At 39.7% G+C, this 18,327-nt stretch overlaps 1 protein-coding gene across 1 annotated transcript; it reads left to right on the top strand.

Moving 5' to 3' along the window:
• The first annotated feature begins 531 nt into the window (after window positions 1–531).
• Window positions 532–17,164, top strand: LOC143121047 (uncharacterized). The gene is made up of 3 exons (XM_076281450.1): window positions 532–667; window positions 1,827–2,334; window positions 13,361–17,164. Exons 1-3 carry the CDS (start codon window positions 536–538, stop codon window positions 14,905–14,907), a joined length of 2,187 nt encoding a protein of 728 aa, XP_076137565.1. The 5' UTR covers window positions 532–535; the 3' UTR covers window positions 14,908–17,164.
• Window positions 17,165–18,327: the final 1,163 nt, after the last annotated feature.

Here is an 18,327-nt window from a genome sequence, read left to right as displayed (position 1 = left end):
CAAGAAAGTTTTTAATCACATTAAGATTTTCGCCATAGGCAGTAAAAAACTCCTCCATCTTTGTCAATATTTTTCCGCTGAGAAAGTTTCAAACTATGACCAGAGAATGTCTAATAAGACGGGCTCTGCTATGACCATAACGGCCTTTCCACCAATCAGAGGCATCACTGTGGGATTGTGGGATTGTTCAGGATTGTGGGTAATGAAGTACTCATCCAAGAGATCGCGAATAAAAGGCATTTATCTCAAAACAAGGTTAGTGCCCCACGAACTCTTGGTGTCTATAGGAGCATATACAATCGCTTAGTACAACCGTAGCTGGTTTTAAGTCTACCACGTGCAGTTAAGTTTTTATGGCTTACACCGCAATTGTCAATGGAGAAATTGCATTGAATTTTTACATCCGGCATCGGCTGTGGGCGGGACTGTGCAGCTCTATTCAGAAGGTGGCGGTAATGTACCTAAAAGCTGTTTGCCAACCGCCAAAGAAAACAAGAAGAAGAAGAACGGGGGCTATCTGGGAATTTTGATTGTTATGTTTGCTGGCTCCACGAAGTCGCGAGCAGGGGAAATTGCATGCAGTCCAGAACGGGAGAATGGTTCAAGACATTTTGCGGAAATAAACAAGATTCTGCGTGTAATCAGACACAAACACCAATTAACAGAAGTAAGTTGTCAGAGCAGCGAACTTTCGGGAGGAAGGGTTTGTGCTTTCACATAGTATGTAGCTAGTTAGCCAAAGTAACTTCGTACCGCTGATCTCAACGCCTGAACAAAAAGAAGCAATAGGTTGCATAGCCTACTTTGAGACATGCTCGAGAGATCAAACAGTTTCTCTGGATAGTTGTGTGTTTTGTCACAAACAGTAGGCTAACTCCTCAACACAACTTATCTTAAGGAGCAATACATGCATTCAAACTTTCTTTATAGGTCAGCACTTTCTCCCTAAAGTCAGGTGAGCCATTTACCTCGCTTTGTAGCATACCCCTCAGATAGACGTCTTTTGCTCTTCGGTCCTTTGGTGTATTGCTGACAAACGCCTCACCTTGTGGGTTCAAACACTTGCTATTCAGTTCAATTATAATTATTTAATCCATCTATGTGTTGAGTAAGTAGGAAACGTGTGGTCCAACAGTGCTCCGATAACGTGGATCTGGAAATGTGTTATTCTCTTGCTCCCTGGGTACGATCTCTGCAGTAAAGTGCAGTACTATGTAGTAGAATTACAATGCATTTTTTTAATATCCAAAATATTGCATGTCCTGCATAAGTACGCAAATAATTCCTCCAACGCAACAGTGCAATAGGCTACTCATAAAACTGTTGTTACACTTGAAGAAGTGCAGTTATTTTTTGTTGTTCTCTGGGTATGATCCCATTATGGCTACACATAACGATGTGTCGATCTCAGGCAAAGAGCACATACTGTGTGTGAGCTTTTAGTTTTTTTCTTGTATTTGTATTTCTGTTTTTTTCTCTTTTTTCTTGTATCTTATGTCTTTACATTATGTGACTATTTACATGGTCTTTTCACTGCATCAGTTGTATTGTATGTCTTGTATCTATCTTCTTACCATCTTGTGAATTCTCATTTTTACTTAATTGTAAATTTTTTGTGTTTTATTTATTGTTTGGTTTGTCTTTGTTTGTTTGTTTGTATTACTACAATTCAATTCTTTATTACTGTGTTAAATGCTCTAAATATAAAGCACTTTGAGCTGCAGTAATGAGCTTAATAATAATAATAATAATAATAATAATAATAATAATAATAATAATATTTTTATTCATGGGATTTTGTTTTTTATTAATTTCTCTGATTTCAGGCAATTGAAATATTTGGATGGGATCATCTTTCTTCTGCTAGCAACATGGATGTTGGACTTCCATTTCGTTCTAGCTGTGCTAAAACACACCAGGTTGACCTGACAGTGATCGTGAAAGAGGAAGATATAAAAGATGATGTAAAACTGGAGGAATCTGGTCATCTGATTGCATGTCCAGATGCAGAAGAAAAGTCTACTTACAGTGCAACACTACAGACAACGGTGAAGAAAGAGGAGGAAGAGGAGGAAGTGCGACAGCTTGGCCCGCTGAGCGTGATGGTGAAAGAAGAAGATATAAAAGAGGAGGAGTATGGTCATATGATTTCATGTCCAGATGAAGAAGAAAAGCCCTTTGCAGAGCTTCACTGTGAATCTCAAACAGACTGTAAAACTGAAACAGACGTCACAGAGTCACCAAGGTCTACTTACAATGAAATGCCAACAGTGACGATTGAAGTGAAGAAAGAAGAAGAAGAGATGGAGGAAGAGGAGCATGACCAGCTGGAAAGTAAGTCCTCTCATATAGAACTGAACAGTCCATATGTGTTTCACTGAATTTTGTGACTCTAGAGGGCGCTGTTGCACTGAAGCCCGGGGCAGCTCTGTGCTGCACTGAATCATTAGCAAACACTCGCAAGAGGCATATTCATTTTGGTTCTAAACGATCACAAAAAACAATGTTATCGAGCAAAAATAATTATTTTGTCACATTCCATTTAGAAATAGCGTTTCGGAAATAGCTACAATTTCAATTCACAGTGCACTGATTCACGCTGCCCCTTTTAGCCCCGCAGTCTCTCTCTCAAATGACAACAGACTCCCCTCTGTACAAGGGCCACACAAGCAGTTTGGGTTGTGTGTCTGTCTGCTAGTACAGTTTGTTGTGTGGTAGCATAGAAAATCCAGACCCTGATAATCTAGAAAGATTAAGGGTCTGGCCACGAATAATGTAAATGGCCCAACTCAAGGGGCGGCACCAAGCATGCATTTGAAAATCTCACTGCACGCAATTGGATAACACTACGACCAATGTTTACTGACTGATTCCGGACTTCGACGCAATTGGATAACACTACGACCAATGTTTAATGACTTATTCCGGACTTCGACGCAATTGGATAACACTACGACGAATGTTTACTGACTGATTCATTGCAGCGCTGTCGTTCTCTGTTTAGCTCACCTCATGGCCCGTCTATATCAGATACACCTATGTGATTGGTTCCTCGCGATAAGGGGTAAAAGTAACGTGCATCATTACTCATTACCGAATATGACCCTGATGCGAAAGCGGACTTATTACCTTATTACTTAGCTACACAGCTGAGAAAACAAATAGTTTACCACACATAAAGAACTTGAAAGTTTTATCTATTGCATATATTTGACAGAGGATAGATGTAGGTTGCCAATTTGACAGTAATTTGACTAGTCTTTTGCAAATCTTTCTTATTTATTTTCCACCCTGAACATGAAATGCACCATTGAGATCAATATGTTTTGTATAGAGTTACCACAGGTTACTCAACACAACCACAGGTGGCACAACAGACCTGCCCCTCCTTTCCGTCCAGTCAGAATAATCTTGCAAACGGCCCCATGACAGTTCAGCTCGGTGTTCAGTAATATGCACACGCAGCAGCCAGTGCGTGATCATCGCAGTCTTTGCGGTAAGAAAATTTGGTTCGATCATATCGAGACATTATCACAATTACAATTAATCGTTTAGCCCTAAAGATAAATAATGAAATTATATACTTTAGGAAAGGAAAAAGAGAAAAGCTGCGAATATACTATACATTGTTGTATATCGTATAATATACAATAACCGATAAGAAGAGTTTTAACTGATTAATACTATCAGTTAAACGGCAAAGAAAAGAATAGAATGTGGATGCTTATATGAACATTTCTGATTAGCTCTCATCCGGTGGACAAATAAGCAGGCGACAATTCTCCACAGCGTGTCTCGCAGTTAATGGACTGCACGCATGATTACAGTCGACATGCTATGTCTAAAATAAAAACCATGTTCTTAAAGTTCATCAAGTTGTCTGCTAAACTCAGGGTTGGAATATACTATAGCCTATTAGACTAGCCTTATTACTTTTTACAGGGTGTCCGCGGGGTTTTAAAAAAGTATTAAAAGAAATGTACTTAAAAAAAAAAAAAAATTAAGGCCATTAACACTTTGAATGTTGCGCTGTTTTCGGAAGTTTTGGCCAAGAGTGTCAGCAATCTTAATCAATGTTGACGGTTTTTGTAGAGCCACAGCGTATTCTATGTCACAGCCATGGACACATACTGTGGCTCATTTAAAAGGTGAGACTTTAAGCTCTCAGTGGGTATAAACCGTGTATTTCTACATGCCTCTGTTCCTGAGAAATCCCAAGCTAAACAGTGGCTAGTTTTCATCAAAATCCCTGTTATAGAGTCCGCCTGTAAAGTTGCTGTTAAGTGTTTTCCTGTAAAGTTTCCAGGAATTGACCTAGTGAGAACTGGCGAGACTGCCACATAGTGATAAACCCACAAAAATAAATGGCTTGGATTTGACCCAAAGCAGCAACCATCAAAAGCTGAATTATGATAAAATATCCAGATAAAATGTCCAAATTGTGCGTTTTCATGAGTTTTCGATCGTCATCTATTTCATCATAGAGTTCCCAAAATCGCACATAAGGTGTGTTAGTGTCTATTTTCTTAATTTAAAAAAAAAAAGCTAAAAATGCAATATTGCGTTTTTGGCACTCAAAGTGTTAAAAGGTATGAAAATGTAGTAATTACGTTTTTTCAAGGTATTACATTCCGTGCCTATTTTTCAAATAATGAAATCGCCCCAAAATCTTGACTTGATCAGGCTAGACTAATATCACGTTAGGCACGTTGTTAATGCACAACACCATCTTGAAAGTCATCTTGAAATTGTTTTGTTTTTGAGTCGGCAATTAAGTTAAGTGCGTCAAATCAATATGTTTTCTATAGCATTGATGTAAAGAGTAAATAACCACCTACACACTGGAGAGAAGCCTCAATCAATGTGACCAGTCTGGAAAATCATTTGAAAGGTCCACAGATCTCAAACGCCACATAATACATACTGGAGAGCGCTCATAAATGTGACCAAAAACATGTTGAAAAACATCTCACAGGTTCGCAGATCTTAAACACCACATGCTTACACATACTGGAGAGAAACCTCATAAATGTGCCTAGTGTGGAAATGCTTTTTCAGAAAATTCGAGGCTTAAGAAAGGTATAAAACCTGGGAGGCGGGAACTTGTCCAGCGCTTACATTAGAATTGAAGGACCCTGGTCGAACTTTCCTGCCTCTGGAAGTTCGTTTACAGGACCTATATATAGCACTTACCCATATGCAGTAGGGGTGGGCGATATGGACAAAAAATAATATCTCGATATTTTTTGTGATTTTGACGATAATGATAATTAGTCGATATCCTTTAAAAAAATGTTTTGTTAAAGTCTGAGTTACTTTACCGCTAATTATTTATGAATAGCATCATTACAATAATAACCAATAACCTAACCTGTGACTTTTTAACCAAATCAACCAATGCATTGTCACTCTGACACATTTCCAATTCTGCCCCCACTTGGGTGTGTGGCAATGACATGGTCTAGCCAGCTACATTAGAGAAGATGAATAGGCCTAACAGTTCCCCAAGAGAAAGTCTGAGGCTGAAGTTCCTTTCAAACCTTTACATAGGATTCACTGTAAAACTAAGCAGACCAACAGAGTACAACATATCAGTTATTTCCTTCTATGTTTTGTTTAAGAGCACTAGCCTTCCAAGAAGCTACCATTCCAAGTTATAGAATAGAAACTAATGCGTTAGCTTATAGCTAATGTATATGAGAAATCCCATAGAGATGCTAACGTTAGCATAATCGGTAAACGTAGATATTTACAGCGAACTTCAGTCCATTTTTCCTGCACTGAACAGAAATATTTTAGACCATGGAGACACTAGATCTCTAGGACACACTGGGCATTGAGGACTCCATCAAAATGTTGCATCTTTTTTTCTACACCAGTGCTCCAGTGATTTCCCCCTTTCATTACATTCAGTTGAGGAGTACGGTCACAAATATGTGATTAGAATGTTGTGCAAACTGAGAGTTCCACATTATGATGCGACAATTACCCTTAGAGATATTCCCCATAAAGAACATTGAAACTATAGATCGTTTACGTAGAATTCTAGAAGGAACCAGGAAAATAATTCACTCCTATAGTTCCTAATAAACTTTTCTGGCGAGGTGCGGGTTTAGGCAGTACTATGGCGTAGATTACAATAACTGTAAATAAGCGTAAATTCATCTGTAGCGTGGAACAAGCTCTCCGTCTCGTTATGCATGCATATTTTCTTGTGACTAAATTGTTTTATACATATACACATGAGGATTAGCTTTGGACAGAATTTGACAAAGAAAATGTCATCAGCCAATATTGAATTATAGAAAGTCTGTCATTCTAAATCGTTATGGTAACTCTTCCAGGTGTATCAGAACACCCGCACATAAGGCAACAGAAGATCCATGGACAGAATGATGAACTCAAAGGAAGGCTTTACCACAGCTCAGTCTACAGGAAGAGTTTCACAGACCATACTGAACTCGAGAAACAGCAGCAAATACACTCTCATGGTGTTAATCAAAGGCAGAGTACTGGCAAAAGGCAACATAAAAATGCCTATTGTGGAAAAGCTTTTTCAAAAATGTCACATCTTAAAGCCCCTTTGTTAATACACACTAGAAGGAAGCCTCATAAATGTGTCAATTGTGATGGAACTTTTACAAAGCTCTCAACTCTTAAACGCCACATGTTCATGCATACTGGAGAGAAGCCTCACAAATGTACCCAGTGTGGAAAAACTTTTTCACAAAGGTCAGCTCTTAAAAGCCATTTGCTAATACACACTGGAGAGAAGTCTCATGTATGTGCCCTGTGTGGAAAAGCTTTTAAACATCTCTCAAGTCTTAAAACCCACATAGTAATACACACTGGAGAGAAGCCTCACAAATGTACCCAGTGTGGAAAAGCTTTTGCACACCACTCATTTCTTAGAAAACACATGCTCATACACACTAGAGGGAGGCCTCATAAATGTGTCAATTGTGATGGAGCTTTTACACAGCTCTCAACTCTTAAACGCCACATGTTCATACATACTGGAGAGACGCCTCACAAATGTACCCAGTGTGGAAAAACTTTTTTACAAAGGTCAGCTCTTAAAATCCACATGCTAATACACACTGGAGAGAAGCCTCATAAATGTGTCCAGTGTGGAAAAACGTTTACCCGCAACTCAAATCTTAAACGCCACGTGTTCAAACATACTGGAGAGGCGCGTCACAAATGTACCCAGTGTGGAAAAACTTTTTCACAAAGGTCAGCTCTTAAAATCCACATGCTAATACACACTGGAGAGAAGCCTCATAAATGTGTCCTGTGTGGAAAAACGTTTACCCGCAACTCAAATCTTAAACGCCACATGTTAATACATACTGGAGAGACGCCTCACAAATGTACCCAGTGTTGAAAAGCTTTTTCACAAAGTTCAGCTCTTAAAACCCACATGTTAATACACACTGGAGAGAAGCCTCACAAATGTACCCAGTGTGGAAAAGCTTTTACATACCTCTCATCTCTCTATACACATTCTCATACATACTCAAGAGAAGCTTCATATATGTGTCCAATGTGGAAAAGCTTTTTCGCAATGTTCAGCTCTTAAAAGCCATTTACTAATACACACTGGAGAGAAACCTCATGAATTTACCCTGTGTGGAAAAGCTTTTTCAACAAGGTCAGATCTTAAAAGACATTTACAAATACACACTAGAGAGAAGCCTCATGAATGTGCCCTGTGTGGAAAAGCTTTCAAACATCTCTCAAATCTTAAAACCCACATGGCAATACACACTCACAAAGACAGTCACAAAAGTACCCAGTGGGGAAAAGCTTTTACACACATTTCAGCCAATTTACGAATACACACTGGAGAGAAATCGCTTCATTAATGTGGCCAGTGTGGAAAAGGTTTTCCATATATTTCTAAATTAAAAAGACGTATGCTAACACACACTGAAAAGAGGCCTCATATATGTGTCCAGTGTGGAAAAGGCTTTTTACACAAATTTACACTTAAAAGACACATGAAAATCCACACCGGAGAAAAGTCTTAATCTGACCACTGTGGAAAACATAATTCAGATAATTCAAGGCTTAAAAAACATATGCTAATTTATGTTGGAGAGAAAGTGTGAAAAGGCATTTCAAATGTTCCTCTTCAAAATCATATGATGGTGCAAACTGTTGAGAAAAAGCCACAGAAATGTTTGAAAAAGCATTGATAGTCCCTCGCATCTAGAAAGGCCGTTGTATGTTACCATGATAAGTTAAATATAAACATAGTCTATTAAACGTTTGTTTTTTTATGTCCAGTTTGCACAAGCAGCGAAATAGGCTGTCATTCTATGAAATCATGCCTCACATTATAGTAAAGCTAATTTATGAAGGACGTGTACAATTCATTTATTGGGACTATTCCTATGTTGTTGTTTTTTTTTGGGGGGGGGGTTCTAGGGAAACTAGAAAGATGTCACGACCACACATCTAAAACTTTAAGGGTCTAAAAAGGGTCTATATTCACTCACAGGTGAACCGGCATTACCGTTCATCACAGCTGTTGCTTCATTATTAGGCTACCGGGTCTGTGAGTAGGGGCCGCTGGAAGTGAGGGAAGAGGGGCTGTGATCGCGCAGCAATTAACTTATGCAAACAACAACATCATGGCAGTTTTTAAGCTCGCCTATGCCGACCGCAAACCGCTACCAATCCAGTGGGAATTCTTCCGAGATTCTCCACTACTGCAGTTGTGTAGCTAGAGTCTGTTTGCAATGTGTGGGCAACAATTTGCGCTGCTTTATAGAATAAAAGTAGGCTTCTCCGCTGCTTGTGCAAAGCTGATCCTACACCACCTGCTGGTGCTGACGACGCTTAATAAACTGCATTGTGGAAATATATAGTTTGTGATTTAGTGCCGTTTAAATGTAAGCTTATAGGCCATTATGGCTATTTAAAAGAGATTGTCTGTATGTCCAGTATTATGGAATATTAACATTTTGTCCAGCCAAAAAAAAGTGTTGCGTAACCTGCTTTCAATGCTATGTGAAAAATCATGTATCTTTGAAATGTATGTATTTTTGTATGAAATGTATGTAAATGATAATGTCTTTGCTCATCTCATTATTTGATATATTGACATATTGATATATGATTTGACCACATCGTTTGTAACAAGAAAGCATTGCATCGTATAAAGGAATGGTCATAACCAGTGTTAAAGGAAAATTCCGGTATTTAGCACTTTGAGCCCCTTTTCTGGTTTGTTTTCGATGAACTAGAGTGGTGGACACCGATATTTTGACGATTGGTCCTGTCTCGACTTTTCTGACTCGTTTTGAATCGCCTTTGACTGCTCAGAGTGGTTGCCAACAGGCATACTGTAGTAGGCTACTCAAGCATGTCCTAAAACAACCCTTAACGTTCGTTTTCAAAACTGTGCATACTGTAGGCTACTCGTGAGACGTGTACACGTGTAAGATACGAGATTTCGTTTTCTTCGTGCAGTCTTTTCTGTCTCGTCCTTATCCCCCTGCGCTCCACCTCCACTTCATCAGTCTGCCTCCCCATCCCATTACATTGTTACCGGTCTCCTGCTCTGTTTCTCTCCCTTCTCCTCTTCGATCACTTTATTTAGGCCTTTTGGACATTGTCCCTGTTTTTAGACAGTTTTCCATGTTTGTGCAGCCGTCTACCTAGCCTATACGTCCACGATCACGTGCATTGTGGGTAGCTTATTTTTTAATGAAAACATAGCCTATTATAGAGTTTCTAAAAAAATTATTTCCTTTAATTTCACGTTTCCATATCATTATTACCCGATTCGAAATTATTTATTATTTATGAATTAATTTGATTATTAATTAAGTAATCATTTTTAACACCTTTCCGCCATTGCCCTTTTCATCTCGCGTACCCCCTAGTGGCAGCTCGCGTACCACAGTTTGGGAATCCCTGGATTAACCGATATGTATTGCTATCCGTATTTAACGTGTAAGATACGGCTATATCGATATGTGAAGCCCCGTGTCGAAATAAACCTAACCTGAACCGGTCGTTTCCCCGATTTAATTGTTACGAATCGGTTCACAAACGTTTCTGCTCGCTCAGACGTTTAAGTTGCAGGCAGCGTTACATTCTAATTCTAATGCTGTAGAGTGCATTCTTTTCCACTTGCAAACGATGCATTTCAGCTACACGTGGCATGGATTTGTGGGTAATGCAGTTTGTTTTGGCTACATGCATTGCCCAAAGTTATAAAAGGACATTACCCATACATCTACTGCAACTTAAGCACGTGACAACTCACACTCGAAGCTATGAGAACATATCTTGATCGTTCTGCATTCGTTGTTTGTTTGACAGTTTTTAGCGCAAAATGAAACACTAACCTGATCATTGTTGTAACCAGTGATGGCGTCTGGCGATAATAATAGGCCTACCTAACATTTGACTGTCACCTGAAGTCATGAGCTCCCTATCTCATAGCAGGTGCGTCCTGTTTGGAACAGAATACTCTACAGGTTATCGTTGCTGTTTGGGAATGCAAATAGGCCTACTTTACGCTTGATAAAGGGATTGATGTTTAAGAATAATTTGGCCCTTGCTGCTAAAACGTAAACGTAAGTGTAGACTATTATTTTTTCAGTTCAATATATGATACAAACCTCAGTTTAGATAATCACCTTGAGCAAATGATGAAAATTCTTTCAGTATGCTTTCAATTTTTGAACTGCATTGAATTCAGTGTTTCCCATACATTGACTTATTTGTGGTGGCCCACCACAATATCAACACCGACAACCACACGATGATTTCCATGTTGTACTAATTGTACTCAAATTGAATGAAATCCTATCATTGTAGAGCTTTGTGCACCTTTCCATGCCTCTCATTGAGTCTGTCCGTCAACCACCCTGCATGCATGTTTAAAGAAAGCATTAAAAATCCTGCAAGGATTGTTGTTGGCACAGAAGACGACTGGCTAAATCGTGATTAAATCCGTTAGGATCATAACCACGTCACCTACCAAATAGAATTCAATTCTGTGGGAAACACTGGAATTGCATCAAATCGCATTGCCTCGAATTGTACTGATTTGTTTTTTTATGAACATGTATCTTTTCATGTATCGAATCATCTTTTACATGACATTCACACCCCTGCTAGCTATCTGAAATGCTGAGGGAACTTGTCTGAGCTTATGCAGTCGGTGCTAACGTGTTGCAGGCTTATTTTCGTTCGATGGGCAGGGCTACGGATCTGTCCGTTTAAACATAACTTTTATCATGTAAAAAAGGAACAACAGTTAGAATAGGTGAAATGGGCAGGTATAGATAAGTTTCCATTATGGGCGTTCAGGGTATAAAACCTACGAGGCGGGAACTTCGGAGCATTTACATTAGAATTGAAGAATCCTGGTCGAACTTGCCTGCCTCTGGAAGTTAATTTACATGACCTATATATATAGTAGTGCTGTCAAACCAGGGACACTTTGAGACCCAAGGCAAAGGATTCCGAGGCCCCTCCGAGACCCCCCAGCACCCCCCCACACACACACACACACACACACACACACACACCACAACCCTAAAACTAAAACACTCTTTATTCTGTAATAATGGGACGCTGAGGCATACTCAAATACAACAAATATTTTTTGCCATAGATGACAATCAAGAAACGGTAGTAAAAACCTTTGAAAGTATTAGGCTACAATTATCAATAGTGTGTGTGTCTGTCTTTGTGTGTGTGTGTGTGTGAGAGAGAGAGAGAGAGAGGGTGAAGGCTAGGGGTTTGGGGTCTCTGTGTGTGAATATACTCTATGTACTGTATGAGAGTCTGTCCGTGTAGGCTATGTGTAGAAGAGAGTGAGAGTGAGTGTGTGCGTGCGTGCAAGCAAACTAAATGAGGTGTTCAATCTTCCAAAAAGCCGACATCCAAAACAATAAACAGCGTATGTACGTCATCATCATCAGTAGAAGAATATGTAGTGCAAGTTGCCGTTGGTGGTGCATCAGTACCACAGCTGCTGCAGCTAGCATTAGCTACACCACCCAGCTCAACAGATGTTGCAGATGTTGTTGCATCACTGTCCAAATTACTTTCTTCCGTGGAAGAATTCTTCGACTGGAAGAAGTTGGTTAATTTAGGCAATTTCTTTCTAAATTCTTCCTCCCTTTTTCTTTTTCGTTTATCACTTCCACTCTGGAAACGTTTCATGGCTGCTGTCAATCGCTCAACTCCACACCTCACCAAGACCTCGTTCAGACTAGCTAGTTGCTGCTATGGTGACAGGAAGCGGACCTGCAGTCATTTGATTTTATGATGAGTTTATGAGCAATCATGAGGCAAAATATTTTTTTCAATCTTTATTATGGATTAGAATATATTGTTTGGATGCGGTGGTCATTTATTAAAAAAAAAAAAAAAAAACGATATGGGGATGATGAGGCCCCCTGGTGGCCGAGGCCCCAGGCAATTGCCTGACCATGCCTAATGGCAGGTCCGCCCCTGTGTCAAACGATTCAAATTTTTAATCACGATTAATCGCTGAATTTCTATAGTTAATCACGATTAATCACATATTTTATCATATGATTAAAATGCTATTATTTTGCATTTCTGAACTTTCCAGGAGTTCATATTAACAATAAAGCAATTATTGTGTATCTTGATGGGGATTCAAATGAAAGCAAAGCAAGTTACTTTATTAAAAGTCGTAGGTCTATTTGATTATTTCAAATCAAATTTCAAAAGATGTGCAGCAGACCTGAGGCAACACAATATATTCTTCAGAAATATAGATGATATAAACTGAAATAAATGCTACTAAAGAAGTGCATGCACAAAATGTAGGCCTACACACATTATAAAGGGCATAACAAACAGAAACTATTATATTCATGTTATATTCATTATCTTTGAGTTCAGTTGAAAATAAGGAACTTTTCAACATGAGTGCATTGCCATTTTATAGGCCTACAGTCTTTGGTGCACTGTCACTTGCCACACACATCAACGCCGAAGTTTTTAACAGGCACTGTTAACTGGATGAACAATGGATTTTATGGAGCGGCGTTGACCAAATATAACTGAATCGTGATTTACACGGCGGCAAAGTGCGATGCTGGTGTACGGAGTTGTATTGAAAAGAATGGAATCTAATGTAAATGAATGTCGAAAGCAGAGTGCATCTCAAATAGTAGCAGCCAAAGAGGAATGTTGATAACAGTGACGGGGAAAAAATCTTTGGCGGCACACAACTAATGCATCAGCCTAGGCCAGCCAAATATGCATTTGCTTTGGACAGAATTTAAAACAGAAAATGTCATCAGCCAATATTGAATTATAGAAAGTCTCTCATTCTCTATGGTAACTCTTCCAGGTGCATCAGACCACCCACATGTAACGCAACAGAAGATCCATGGACAGAGTGATGAACTCAACCTGCAACTCAAAGGAAGGCTGCACCACTGCTCAGTCTGCAGGAGGAGTTTCACAGACCATACTGAATTCGAGAAACACCAGCAAACACACTCTCATGATGTTAATCAAAGGCAGAGTACTGGCGAAAGGCAACATAAATATGTCTATTGTGGAAAAGCTTTTTCAAATATGTCACATCTTAAAGCCCCATTGTTAATACACACTAAAGCAAAGCCTCATAAATGTGTCCAATGCAGAAAAGCTTTTACACAGCTCTCAACTCTAAAAAACCACATGCACACACATACTGGAGAGAAGCCTTATATATGTGACCAATGTGGAAAAGCTTTTTCACAAATGTCCGGTCTTAAAAACCATTTACTGATTCACACTGGAGAGAAGCCTCATGAATGTGCCCAGTGTGGAAAAGCTTTTTCACGCAGTTCATCTCTTCAAAGCCATTTGCTGATGCACACTGGAGAGAAGCCTCATAAATGTGTCCGGTGTGGAAAAGCTTTTACCCACAACTCAGCTCTGAAAATACACATGCTCGTACATACTGGAGAGAAGCCTCATATATGTGTCCGATGTGGAAAAGCTTTTTCACAAAGGGCAGCTCTTAAAAGACATTTACCAGTACACACTGGAGAGAAGCCTCATAAATGTTCCCTATGTGAAAAAGCTTTTGCACAACTCATACATCTTAAAACCCACATTCTCATACACACTGGAGAGAAGCCTCATATATGTGTCCATTGTGGAAAAGCTTTTTCACAAAGTTCAGCTCTTAAAACCCATATACTAATACACACTGGAGAGAGGCCTCATAAATGTGACCTGTGTGGAAAAGCGTTTAAACAGCTCTCAAATCTTAAAACCCACATGGTAATACACACTGGAGAGATGCCTCATGAATGTGCTCAGTGTGGAAAATTGTTTAAACATATCTCAGCTCTTAAAAGTCACATGTTAAAACATGCAGGAGAGAAGCCTCACAAATGTACCCAGTGTGGAAAAGCTTTTACATACCGCGCATCTTTTAAAAAACACATTCTCATACATACTGGTGAGAAGCCTCATATATGTGTCCAGTGCGGAAAAGCTTTTTCAACAAGTTCAGCTCTTAAAAGCCATTTACGAATACACACTGGAGAGAAACCTCATGAATGTGCCCTGTGTGGAAAAGCTTTCAAACATCTCTCAAATCTTAAATCCCACATGGCAATACACACTGGAGAGATGCCTCATGAATGTGCCTTGTGTGGAAAAGCGTGTAATCATCTCTCAAATCTTAAAACCCACATGGTAATACACACTGGAGAGAAGCCTCACAAATGCACCCAGTGTGGAAAAGCTTTTGCATACCGCTCATCTCTTAAAACCCACATTTTCATACATACTGGAGAGAAGCCTCATATATGTGTCCAATGTGGAAAAGCTTTTTCACAAAGTTCAGCTCTTAACAGACATTTACGAATACACACTGGAGAGAAACCTCATGAATGAGCTCTGTGTGGAAAAGCTTTCAAACATCCCTCAAATCTTAAAACCCACATGGCAATACACACTGGAGAGAAGAGTCATAAATGTGCCCAGTGTGGAAAAGGTTTTCCATTTCTTTCTAAATTGAAAAGACATATGCAAACACACTGAAAAGAGGCCTCATATACAGTGCCTAAAAAAAGTCTTCAGCCCCATGCTAAAGTTAGGTTAGGATCTTAATGCCTTAATATAAAAAATGTCTTTTCCTTTTTTTTTTTTTATTCCTCTTTTTAGTCAACTTTTAACGTGGGGCTGAAGACTTTTTTGCTGCACCGAACAGAAACATCTGTATGCTCCAGTGATTTCCCCCTTTCATTACATTCAGTTGAGGAGCACGGTCACAAATATGTGATTAGAATGTTTTGCAAACCCACAGTTCTGCATTATGATGCGACAATTACCCTCAGAGATTTTACATACATACACACATACAGTACATACATACACACATACAGTACATACATATATACATACATACACACACACATACATACACACATACAGTACATACATACATACATACACACATACAGTACACACACATACAGTACATACATACATACATACAGTGGGTCCCCGTTAAAAATTGACACTTCATTCACGATCATGGTGAATGGTAAAATGTAAGTACAACTGCAGCCGCTTGGGGGCAGCATAGTCCGCTGTGGAGTTCCACGGTCGAACCAGACGAATTCGACAGCAAGGGCTGTGATTGGCCGAGTTTTCAGTGCGTTTCTCTGTGTTTTTAGCAGCCCCTGCAACATGCTAGTCCACTGTAGCCTTGTACATAATGTTAAACATAGTTTTGGATTCAGTGGCAAGATTTCTTGATTGTACAGTGTCTGTCTCTCAGTAATGTTTTAAAATGAGAGCTTCGTCAGCTGGCAGTAGGCTACTTTGTCGGTAGTCATGAGAAGTTCGCTTGCTAACAGAACATAAATATGCTGCCCAGAAACCTTGTGAATAGTTCTGATTTTTTTTACTACACTAACGAGGTTGAAATATAGACTTTGCCTACAGCATCTCCTTAACAGTAATGTTAACAAAATGACAGCATTCATATGACAAAGAAAAACGAATTCGGTCACTCAAGACTGTGCCACAGCAACCAGTGTAGGCTACAGTCCTACCCAATAGGCCTACTCGAAGCAGATAGCGTTGTCTGACGGTCGAGTGGGTTAATGCACGTATTTCCAGAACAGGTCTGCAACTTTCAGGCAGTTCTGAGTTCGAATCTAGGCAGGAGCAGAGCCATATAAAGGCCTATTGTTATCATTTTTTGCAAGGTGTTGCTCCTGGCAATACTTGTTTATAACACGTTTGGTGATTAATTGATAGCTGTTTTTGGGACACGTTAAACGTTCTTTATAATGTGGTCTGGTTGCAACGGATTGTGGCCAAACGACAGAAGCGCAGAGAACCCCATGCCCCGCGCTCCCCCACTGCTTGTGAAAGAAGGGGATGGGGGAGGGGGGCTTCACGTGAAAAAGCTTAATGTCACAAAAAGGCAACGAGTCGTTTTAGGCTACAGGCCTTCATAATGGTAGGCTACAGGAAGTGGGGGGAGGGTATGGGATGACCAGAGCCATCATCTATCGTCTTTCCAGGCACACAGCTTGTTATATAGCCTATCGACTGCCTTAACGGTAGACTTTGCTCTTGGGTTTGGCCTTACAGCGAACTCAATGCTCTTGTTGCTTGCAGTTTGTTAAATAAAGCGATGCAGATTACATTATTTATTTCTGATTAATTGCGTCTTTTGATGTATTTTGCAACATTTGCTTGTTAGGCTGGGCTACTGTCAATGTCCTGTACAGGTCAATGTTCAACAATTGCTGGTGTAGGCCTAGGCTATTAATCAATTAGGGACTGTTCGTTATTTATTTAATTAAGGGGCTACCGGAGGAGTTTTGGGAGCGTTAGTCAAAAAAGACATGACCCTCCCTCGCCAGCAAGAATTTTTTCTATGACCCTCCAAAGTGATTGAGAAAAAACGCATGACCCTCCCCAGTCCCAACAATTTATTGATGCCTTAGGCTACTGGGTCAATTTGGGAGCTTGCATGCTACGACTCCTTCCTTGAAATGCCTTGAAAAGGCTGTCGTTTGCACAATTTCACAAATAATCACCGGGACCGAAACAAACCTGTCAACTTTTCCCGGGTTTATCGCGTATTTTAACTTTTTCCTCGCTGTCTTAGGAGGAGCTGCAGGGCCGTCGCAAGGGGATGCGAGGCCCTGTGTGAACTTGACAGATGCAAGGCCCTTTTCACTTACGTGCATGAAATCATGCGATAGCTTACTTTACACATAGCCAAGGCTACCGTCGGTGTATTTTAATAGTAGCCTAGTCTAATAAGCTACACCAGCTTGCCTTTAAGAGGGGAAATTCAATTGTATAGCCTATAACATTAGCTGAGTCACATATTTGGCCATATGGTGTTGGCTAGGCTACATCACGAAACCAAATAGTGTAACAAAGGCGAACACTTTAACAGGGGGAATTAATTGGGCATGAATCATTGTGCTGAACGGTATTTGTCAATGAGCAGAAACACACACGACATTCAAACTATTGATAAGATGTACTGGTCTGTATCTTTAGGCTAACATTGGACAAATAAATGACACTGACTCGCCATATCCTGACTCAGGAAAAAAAAAACATTTTCTTGCTTTGCCGCAAACTCAGCAATGAAATCATAGGCCAGTTTGCAGGTAGCCTAACGTCTTTTTAATAGAAGGGAGAGCCCAGTCTCTCCTGTGACATGGAGGTGCGCAAATAGTTTTTAATAGCCTGTTCAACTTCGAAAAGCTTCGTTCACCCGATGCCAGTCACTGATCGCAATTTCAAAGTTCGGAAAGCTTCATCTTTTTCAGTTTTAAGTGCAGTGGCCCCTATCTGCCCCCATTTGGAATTATATCTCGAGCCTATTATAAGGTCCAGTGCGTTATGTCCTGGGATTCGGATGTGCTCAAAAAGAAAAGAAAAAACACTTTTTTATAGATGGTTATGAGGAGCAATGTGAGAGAGAAATTTGATGATCATTGATCGTTGTTTTGGGACGTTAAGCCTTTTCCATAGGCGTCAGTGAAGGAGATTGAAGAATGACCATTTTTTTATATGAAAATAGTTCTTAACTACAAAAACTCAGTGTCTAAAAACTCAGTGTCATTCAGACTCAACCCTCTTATTGTTTTATTATCTTTTTCGTTGTCGTTTGAACGTTGGCAAGCAGGCATGTTGCGGTTGCAATTTAAGTGAAATTTCTACAGTAGGCCTACAACATGCTGTTAGGCTGGGCTACTGTCAATGTACTTGTACAGGTAAATGTTCAACAATTGCTGGTGTACAGGTTATATAATCAATTAGCTAAACCATTTG

The sequence above is a fragment of the Alosa pseudoharengus genome, unplaced genomic scaffold (genome assembly GCF_046254945.1).
Source record: "Alosa pseudoharengus isolate Yale_2024_CS ecotype anadromous, Long Island Sound unplaced genomic scaffold, YU_APseudo_1.1 YU_APseudo_1.1_scf_1, whole genome shotgun sequence".
Classification (NCBI taxonomy): domain Eukaryota; kingdom Metazoa; phylum Chordata; class Actinopteri; order Clupeiformes; family Clupeidae; genus Alosa; species Alosa pseudoharengus.
The sequence above is the reverse complement of the archived record's forward strand: the minus strand, read 5'-3'. Positions and strand labels throughout refer to the sequence as shown.